The sequence below is a fragment of the Silurus aristotelis genome (assembly GCF_946808225.1).
Source record: "Silurus aristotelis genome assembly, chromosome: 13".
NCBI classification, from domain to species: Eukaryota; Metazoa; Chordata; class Actinopteri; order Siluriformes; family Siluridae; genus Silurus; species Silurus aristotelis.
Genome location: NC_139586.1, coordinates 18,742,843 through 18,752,919, shown reverse-complemented (window position 1 = coordinate 18,752,919; position 10,077 = coordinate 18,742,843). Strand labels below are relative to the sequence as shown.

Here is a 10,077-nt window from a genome sequence, read left to right as displayed (position 1 = left end):
TACATTGCCAAGAAATAGAAATTGCATATTTTGGGGTATTTACTTATTTGCCCTTGTCTGCATGTTTATTCACATTTTCAGTGAGACTTTATAAAAGCATTTCTGTTCTGTAAAATTGTACTGTTCAACAAGTATAATCAGTGACTGACTATTTAAAAAAACGCATTTCCTAAAATGTTTTCTTCCTCCTATAACTCTGTATGAATGTGTATGTGACAAATGCAATTTGAATTTGCCAGTGATTACAGTTTGGTTTAATAGAATATGTCATGCATTTTTTTGTTTTCCATTTACAGTTTAAAATATTAATTCCCTCAGAGCTTTATCTCTTACTGAAGCCCTGACACTGGGGACTGCTGTGTGAAGCATCTCCCAAATAAGTCTCAGTGTAAACTTTGAATGAAAACCATTAGATAGATTGTATTAATATAAACCTAGTGTAAAGTAATAAAATACAAAACAAATGCACACATCAGGAGTTGTCTTTAGTCTAGTTTCCGGTATGTGGTTAACATTTAAAAAATGTGTCTTGACCTAATAATCGTAAAGCATAGCTGAAGGAACTCATTACACCTCCAAAGTGGTCATATTTTTGCCAACAAAACGACACGTTTCCTTTTCAAACATCAAAATAGTTCTTTATTGGGGAACCTTTACAATCTTGTGCTCAACAAAATACTTTTTTACCAACAAACCCATTAAAAGCTTATTTTCACAAAAAGCGAGAAATAAAAGGCACGAAATACTGCAGAAGAAATGAAGGCGCTTATTCCTTTGATGGGAACAAATGCTAGAACAAGAGCAGTATTTCTTGTCTTTTTCTATATTTTTTCATTGTCAACACAAATGTAGCAAATTTGTTATCCATGCTGTAAATAATAGCTTGTTTTATGGTTGATATTCACTTGTATATGATAATGTGAAGTTATTAGTGCGCAGCAGAGCTAAAGGTACTCCAATTAAGATTAGTTTGAAAGAATTTTCCAATTCCATACGATAATTAAAACGGAACTATGTGTGTTCTTTCCCATTGTGTGTGAGTGTGTGTGAGCAAGAATAATTAGTGTCTACAGATTTCTAGTATGTTTCGCTACGTGTGTACTACATTAACAACTATGACTTACATGTGATATTTGTGCCCTTTTGATTGAAGACGGGACAGCTGAAATCTTGATTAGTGTACCTTTTTTTTTACATTAGTTACAGTGTGAGAGAATACAATGCAGTCGGACAGGGTTACCATAGTAGCCCATGAATCACTTAACCATGATCACCATGGTAACACATGCCTTCATTAGATCTCACTTTGCACATTCCCCCGGCTTGTTGGCGTGTGCCTTGGAAGTGTTAGTCGATTGTAAAGACCCATATATGCAGATGTAAATGTTAAAGTGCAGTGCATCAAAAAATATTCACAAAGAGCCGCATACAGAGCTCCTGTGTTAATGGTTTAGGCTTGGTGATGATCGCTGATTTTCTCCACCCAGGTTTATGAGGAAGCTGCTGCTCCGGCTGCCCCAGTCATAGCAGTCCGAGGACAAACTGAGATATATAGATATATAAATATATATTTTTTTTTTATTCATGGTTTTTGTCCTCTTATACCAATGCTAACAATTTGCTAAAATGAACAGTATTTTACTTCCTAACCATCACACTCAGGTTTTTGTTGAACACCATTCCAGATTTTGTTCCCTTTGATGTCATGATATCATCCACTCCACTTTTTGGAAGGCTTTCCACTAGATTATGGAGTGTGATTGTTGGAATCTTTAATCATTCAGCCATGAAAGCATTTGTGATATTCTCAGGTGAGAAGGTATTGGGTCCAGTCAGTGTTCCAGTGCATTCCAAAGGTGTTGAGTGGGGTTGAGGTCAGGGCTCTGAGCAGGCCAGTTGAGTTCATCTACTCCATCCTTGGCAAACCATATCTTCATGGAGCTCACATTGTGCACAAGGGCATTGTCATGCTGGAACAGGTTTGGGTCTCTTAGTTCCACTGATGGGAAAATTGAATGCTAAAGCATATAATAACATTCCTGCCAAACTGATTGCTTCAAAGCTTGTGGCAACAGTTGGGAAAGTATAACATATGGGTGTGATGGTCAGGGATCAGCTTAATTTTTAAAATATAGTGTACTTTTAATAGAGTTATAGTTACATTCTATGGCTGTAACATCTTAAATAAATTGGCACTGTCTAACCTGTTGTTTCAACAGTGTCCTGACAAAACAGTGAAGTAAACAGAATACTGAATTTTGTGACCATTTTGTTTTAACCTAGTACTATTCTACTAGCATATATTCAGGAGCACTGCAATTACCCCTGGTATGTTAAATTTGATGCTGTATGTGAATGTGTGTGTTGTGTATTGATAAACTTTTTTTTTTTTTACCTTGTTGAAGAATTCTGAGGATAGGATCCCCAGGCCAGATCGTCATCACTGTCATATCGTCGCGGATTGTCAAAGAAGTAGCGTTTGGTGGAGAAGACGTGACTGGGAATGGCAGATGCACTCTAGACAGGTTTTAAAAGACAAAAAATGGCAGTGTGACATTGGGCCTTCAATTTCACACAATGATCAGGTGTGTAGTTATTACTGTAAATTAAAGTGGGCCAGAATTATCTATATGTAAGTATCCAGTATATAGGCCAAATGTTTAGAATACAAAAAAAGGACATACTGTTTGTTGCCAAGTTTAGAAAATCAGCATAGATATGTTTGGGTAGTTTAGGCATTGGTTAATTTTCCTATTACAGCCTCTCTGTGTGTGGCAGCTGCACAGTAAATTACACTTAAATATTATGCTTGTTTTAATTACATTACTATTGCCATCTAAACTAAACTAAGTCAAAATTACTTTTATGTTGGATGTTCCATGTAATTTAAGCCTGCTGATTAATAGATTAAAAATGTGTTATATAAGACACAAGAAATTCATCCATATATTGAAGCTGTCTGTAAGAAGATGCTTATGTAACCTTTTTGAATGGCATTGTCAGTACTTTGTAATAAACCATTTAGTGATTAAGCTGCAACTTGGTATTAGGAAAATCATTTTCTTGGTTAGTTTATTTACAAACTGTATGTGAAAATGAGGGGATGACTACAATGCAAATGGTAACCTGAACTAACTCTTTTCCTGGATGTTATACAATATTAAATGTAACTAGAAACAGATAAAAAGTGTCAAATTGTGTAAAAACCGTTCATCATTGCAATTGCCTTATTGCTCTGGTATAAACCCTTTATGACGTGCTGTTATAGGAAGTAGTAAACATAAACAGCATGAAAACACACAAGATGTCTTGTTATATGATAATAATCATATAATAACAAATAATAAAATAAAAGATTTAATAGTAAACTATGTTATCATGTAACAGCACACCCCAAGTGATTTATTTATACTGTATATTTAAACATGATATTACTGAGCTACAGTACGATTTGCAGTAAGTGTGTGATGATTAGGGCATGCAGTTTACACAGTGCTAAACCTGTGGCTATAATCTTCTCTAAGCCTCAAAAAAGCTAAATCCAAATAACAAACAAGAGTGAGATCTTACCCTGTCTTGTGCTGGCTTGCGAACCCTGAAGAAGAAAACCACCAGAGAGGTGGGCAGAAGTTCCCAGACAAAGAGAATCACCCCGAACACTACATATCCAGCATCACCCAGATTGGACCTCAGGTCTGCCTGCAAGATCGGAGTAAAGATACATGAGGTAGTGTTTGAGTGTTTCGTTTTCAAAAATGTGTAAGTTTCAACTATCATGTGTAGCTAAAAGAATAGATCAGGACAGGTTTGATAACAGAGCGATACCTGGTCAGACACGTTGTACCAGTCATAATCAAAAGAATTAATGTTCTCGATGTCCGCTAAAGCTAAAACGATGAGATTGTAGCAGGCGCGAGACGTATACAGGAGAATCACCATGATGCCAATTAGAGTCACCTGACATACAGAGGTCCCCTGTAACCAAGAGAATTGCAGAGATAATTTAACAAATATATTTTCTAATAATTATTAAACATATTTTACAAGTTAGAAAGAATACAGTATATGTTTATGTAATGGCTTATGATCATGTGTGTGCATTTGTCATACTTGTATTTCATTACATTTTATTATATATTGTATATTATAAGTTATATTAAAAATATATATTTAAAAATATAAAAATATAAATATAAAATATAAATTGAATATTTACAAAAATAAGATTCTAAATCATGCAAAGCCTGTTTTTAAAGAAATATATTTTTCTAATTGAGTTAATTGTCTCTCTTGGGACATACCTTGGATTCTAGGTAGATACTCGCAAGGGACATCTTGGCCACCTTGTAGAGACAGACGGAGAGGGAGATCGCACAGAGCACGAAAAGGGAGTCGTTAATGGTGACACGCACCAAAACGATAGTTTTAACTTGTGCATCCGTCATTTTAACCAGCAAAGCACATGCCAGGTTCACCAAAAGGAAGAGCAGACTAGCACCAACAAAGACCAGGTACAAAGGGAACCTGAGATAAACAAACATAACAGTGACAAAGAGAAATATATTTTAACACTCTATATTTTAGCATGTTTGGCTAAACAAGCTATGGACTCGTTTAACATAATCTACTTTTATTGTACATGAACTGTAATACACATTTATTATACAAAATTTGTTAATTGTTAGTAAATGTTAATAATTGTTTTGTAAGTATTGGTGTAAGTGCTGATGCACTGTTTATACCATTAGAATCAGTTGAGAGCCTACTATGAAAGGTACTGTGAGAGAAAAGGTTAAAGGAAACGAGGTTACTGTAGTGTTTAATTATGGAATCTGAGGAGTAGTGTGTACAATATGAAGACTAGTGCCATCTTAATGGGCACTTACTTGTACTTGAGCAAATGAGGAGAATACTTCGATTTGGCCTTGAAGAAAACCTGTAAATAACAAAATTGAGAAAAGGTGTCAGGGGCTGTCCACTCAGTTTCCTGTACGAACTGTACAAAACAGTTTGCTAGACCTCATTTATTGTACACAAATTTTTTTTTTTAAATACAGTTAAATAAATTAAATAATAAAAAAAACATATATATATATATATATATATATATATATATATATATATATATATATATATATATATATATATATATATATATATATATAATGTGTGTGTGTATATATGGGTTTGTTTTTTTTTCAATTTACAATAATAAAATGGTTAATAGTTTATTCACAAAATTTTGAAATGTACACTTAGTCTAAATAATACTCTCAAGAAGTAAAAGCATATGGACTCTGATTTAATTAATAAGCTGTAGTGTGTACAATTCGACAAACTTGGACACAGGTCACACCTCCACCTCTTATGCTTGTGTTGGAATGATACCAAAACTATGTGCTCAGGAAAAGCACATGATTCCGGTTTTCAGATTGCTGGTATCCATCTTTATAGAAAAGAGTGTTATCCGGAATAAAAACCCACAGGTCAGTTTAACATTTCATTAAAAAATCAAAACTCCTTTTTAATGTATTGTTTCAATCTCCTTAATCAATTCTTGGTTTTATGTGATCTACTTAAATTACTTATATGTTTAATTACATGTTTCATCTTTTTTACTTGATGGGCAAAAACAATAAATGGGCAAAAACAATGCAGGCTCGTTCTGATTTTAACAAGGTTTGCATGATTTTAAACATCGTAAAGGTTACTTTTCTTAGTAGCTACGTTAGCCTCAAACCTCAGTACAAAAAAAACAAAGAATTAATCTTTAGACATCAAATGTGTCCTCACTGAACAACTATATCTCTAAGTAGAAAACCATTAGTTTAAAATGTAAATGTTACTAAACAACCTGCAACCATGTCTTTTCACCTGGAAGGTGTCATTTAGGCAGTTAAATGTTTATGATCAATGAGTTAAATTTAACACTTAATTTCATGTCTGTCTGTGTGGGATTTTGCAGCCAACACTGTGCAATTCTGAGCAAGTTATGTCATTAATATTTAATGCAGATTTGTACGGAAATGTAGGTCACACGTAGACCAGCGAGTACATAGCTTCTGAATAATCTAGAAGACTGTAAAGGACACCACACTTAAAACTCTTTTAAATCTCAGGATGTGACTCACCCATGTAATTACAGCCCTTAACCTCTAGTTACTAAGTAATAAGCTTGTTATTGAATAACTGAATAATTAGCTGTGACTTAAAGGGACTGCTCCTTTCTCATTGATCCTGCATCATTGTGACACTTCAATCATACAATGTTCTCCCCCAAGCATCTCCATCATTGCATGTCACCTCACCTGTGCACAGTAGAGGTTCATCAGGCTGAGTGTGAAAAACTGCAGGCACACTGGAAAGCAGTAGAGCAGCCAGAAGGCGAAAGGCCCAAGAGCGTTGGCTGTCACACAGTCCCTGAAGTAAAAGGAGAACAGCAGGGCACGCAGAGCCGCCCACAGCAGGCACAGGAAGAGGAACACTGTCTTGTAGCTGAAACGCTTGTGCCGGTAGCGGAGCACCAGCCACAGCTGGGCATACACAAATGCGAAGAGCAGTGAGTAGAAAGCCGTGTAGGCCACCGTCAAGCCCAGCTTCACATAAGGTGGAACAGCCGCGCTTAAAGTTGCTGGGGAGAGGGACGCATTGGCTCCTGAAGCCCTCAAACCGTCCTCCCTCCTCTCCTCCATCGGCTGAGTGTCCTCCATCTTCCTGCACTCACTCACACTCACACCCGGTCTTTCTCTTCTGAAGGCTGTTTAAGATCTGGTCTCACCAAAATAATGCTCAGATTTGGTTTTCTTGCTGCTGTTGCATTCATTTGTTTCTATGTCCATGTTCAGGCACCTGACCAAGACCTATAAATGTGAGAGAGAAAGACAGAGGAAGAGCAGAGAGAAAGGATGAGGCAGGGAGGAGGAGGAGGAGGAGGAGACATGAAAAGGATAAGCATGGCTTCCTGCAGCTGAGTCAAGAGAAAACCGGGAGCATGTGATCTGAATATGGAGCTTTCATTGGTGGAGATACTCAGAGAGCATGGACACTCCGCCAGTCTTTGTGCGTTTGTGTGTGTGTGTGTGTGTGTGTGTGTGTGTGTTTGTTGTGTGTGTGTGTGTGTGTGTGTGTGTGTGTGTGTGTGTGTGTGTGTGTGTGTGTGTGTGTGTGTGTGTGTGGCAGGATTCATATCATACACTGCTGCTATGGCTTTATTTCTCTAGGGATGGAGGTTGTCTCTGATCATTTTCCACATCAAAGAATACTAAGCCTTTTGTTATTGCATCACACATTCTACTGACGGTATAAAGCCATCAGATGGCGATGTTGCACTTTTTGCACATCAACATGACTGTCATGCTGGGTCACTCATTTATTTAAGATTGGCAAAAAGCAGCAAATTGATCTAGATAATGCCAGATGCTAAAATTAACCATGCACAATCTAGAAATTAAATGCCACAATTCAGGAAAAGGTATACAATTACAGTCGCAACAAAGTCTTCAAAGAAACGTCTGGGATATTTGTCCTCACTTGTTGGCAAAACTGCACAAGCGCTATCAGATTGGATAAGTGGTATAAATGGATAAACAGCATTTCTTACTATAGAATACCAATTGCATTGAGTTTGTTCATATTGTTGGTTTTGAACCATTTCAGCACAGATTTAGCAGAAAGCTTAGCATTGTTGTCTTTTATCTTTTATTTTGTTGTCGTCTATTCTTTTGTATATTTGCATTTATTATTTTCTTTTTTTCTTGCTGCTGTAACAAAGAAATTTCCCCACTGTGGGACGAATAAAGGTATATCTTATCTTATCTTATCTTATCTTATCTTATCTTATCTTATCTTATCTTATCTTATCTTATCTTATCTTATCTTATCTTATATTATCTTATCTTATCTTATCTTAACTTAAAAGCTGCAGTTCCAAGCATAGTAAAATCTCTTGCATTGCTGAAATAGGTTTTCTTTAAGTATTGCATTGAATTAAGTGCCATTCATCTCGCTCTCAAATATGCCCAATCGCTCCTAATAAAAAGCTCTCACCACATTTTATTTTGCTACCACCACCATGCTTCACAAGAAGCAAGAGAGCAGCAAATAAATAGTTTAATATAAAGTTACATTTTCATCTCATCAAACCAGGAAATGTGGATTTATTGTATAGATTTACTCTCAGCACTCTTCCATTGAACACAGAATTATGAAGTTTTCCCCACCTCTATTCCAGACCTATTTGAATAGCTCTGTAGTCTTTATAAGTTCTTTAACAAACAATGGGGACTTTCAAGTGTAACCTCGCATGGCACTTTAATTTGCACACATTGGACAAAATTCAGCTAACTATGTGAATTTTGACCTACTTCCACAGACTGGATCAGAACTAATTTAGGGGTTGCTCTGGAACAGCAGTGAATACTAATGCAACTGCAACTTGTTTTTAGTTATAAATCAAAGAAATCATGTGCATGTGAAATACCAAAACTGCAGAGCATCTGGAATGAGATTCCAGCACTGTGTAGATCAGAGAGAGGTTTAAACTGCTGGTGAAACATTTAGTTCTACATCCTTCACAAGTGGTGATATGGATCACTGATTAGTAACAAAGACAGAAGAAGGAGTCCTGTCTGCAGACGCCTGATGCCAACATGACACAAAATCTCGTTTAAAGACAAGAGTGTTTAATCTCTTTTTTACATCTTTGAGCTGTTATCTCCTTTTCCTGCAAATGATATATAATGTATTCATCACCTCAGGCCAATAATCACTGTCTGTTACAGTTTCCAAAGGCTATACGTGATGTCTGGATTTAGTGTCATTTCACTTCATTTCATTAAATGAAGTACAAATCTGTGGTTTTTGTGGCTCTGACTTGTGTTGATTGTGTTAAAACCTTGATGCCTGGAGAGCATTTTGCTTTCATTGTTAAAATCAGGTACTGAGTGAATTGATACAAATATACAAAAAATTCTGTTAAAGTGCAGATAGAGCAGGAGTCTGCAACCTTTGCGACGAAAAGAGCCATTTTAGTCTCTCTCTCTCTCTCTCTCTCTCTCTCTCTCGCTCTCTCTCTCTCTCTCTCTCTCTCTCTCTCCTATTGTATTTGAATATTAGCAAATTAAACATTTTGAAGTGGAGTGTTGCCTGGCAATTTGGTGTCGCAGAATAGATGCTCTGATATTTAAATTAAGATTCTTTCATATGTTCTCCATCTGTGCAGGGCTTTCCGCTCTTAAGGATCTCCTGCCTTGCCTTTATCCACTGTATGATGATAAATCTGCTCTGCTTAACTTTCTGCAGCAGTTCTGAAATGGTTCTTTTCTGTTTATCTCCAGCTGGGTAATTCTCAGGAAATGCTGTTTATCTCTTTTGGAAATGTCGTTTAACATTAAATTTTTTCTTTTATTTGCCAATTTCTCACCACATATCAAACATGCCGGCATTGTTGGCTGTGAAAACAAATAAATCTTTCCATGCTAAATTAAACTCTGTTTTCATCTGAGATGTTTCTTGCTCTAGGGGTCTGGACCTCAAAATCAGCTCATCGCGGGGTCAAGGTGTAGGAAGTAGACAGTAGGTAACTAACTAACTAACTTTCTTTCGGCTTCTCCCGTTAAGGGTCGCCACAGCGGATCCTCCGCACGTTTTGATTTGGCACATGTTTTATGCTGGATGCCCTTCCTAACGCAACCCTCCCCAATTTATCCGGGCTTGGGACCCGCACTGAGAGTGGCTGGGGATGGTTCCCTGACCGGGGATTGAACCCGGGTGAGAGCGCTGCATCTTAACCACTAGACCACCAGGGGACCGTAGACAGGGAAGTAGACAGTAAGTGAAGTGGTTTAATTGACAAAATATATAAAAAATATATTTTTAGTGTCACATCTGTTACCTCGAAAGCCAAGATAATGTTTTTTTCCTTTGGAATACTGTCCACTGTGTAAGAACAATAAAAAAAACGAAATATAAATATTGTAATATAAATATTACGTCATTTTGTCTAGCCACAGCATGGGGTGTCCTTGATTCGTCTTTTATTTGACCAATATTTGATTATGTTTGAAAAGGTTTTACTTT

General features: G+C 36.5%; 1 protein-coding gene across 3 annotated transcripts; it reads right to left on the bottom strand.

The window, feature by feature from the left end:
• Positions 1-616: 616 nt before the first annotated feature.
• On the bottom strand, positions 617-6,980 carry gpr137bb (G protein-coupled receptor 137Bb). 3 transcript variants are annotated; one of them, XM_083559325.1, is made up of 7 exons: positions 6,309-6,980; positions 4,887-4,936; positions 4,302-4,524; positions 3,826-3,975; positions 3,571-3,699; positions 2,396-2,517; positions 617-1,542 (listed from the first exon to the last, which is right to left on the bottom strand). In XM_083559325.1, the coding sequence occupies exons 1-7, from the start codon at positions 6,708-6,710 to the stop codon at positions 1,443-1,445; spliced, it is 1,176 nt and encodes a 391-aa protein (XP_083415451.1). In that variant the 5' UTR covers positions 6,711-6,980; the 3' UTR covers positions 617-1,442. The 3 variants fall into 3 exon arrangements, with proteins under 3 accessions (XP_083415451.1, XP_083415452.1, XP_083415453.1); XM_083559326.1 differs by lacking the exon at positions 617-1,542 and adding an exon at positions 1,562-1,999 and having other exon boundaries at positions 6,309-6,966; XM_083559327.1 differs by lacking the exon at positions 617-1,542 and adding an exon at positions 1,562-1,970 and having other exon boundaries at positions 6,309-6,966.
• Between the last annotated feature and the right edge of the window lie 3,097 nt (positions 6,981-10,077).

Bases quoted from the DNA above. Each gene is read 5' to 3' on its own strand.
- gpr137bb (XM_083559325.1), bottom strand. From the start codon at position 6,710: ATGGAGGACACTCAGCCGATGGAGGAGAGGAGGGAGGACGGTTTGAGG. The intron at 4,937-6,308 runs GTGAGGTGACAT...TGTTATTTACAG, and splicing joins TGAACCTCTACTGTGCACAG to GTTTTCTTCAAGGCCAAATC. The intron at 3,976-4,301 runs GTATGTCCCAAG...TCTTGGTTACAG, and splicing joins GTATCTACCTAGAATCCAAG to GGGACCTCTGTATGTCAGGT.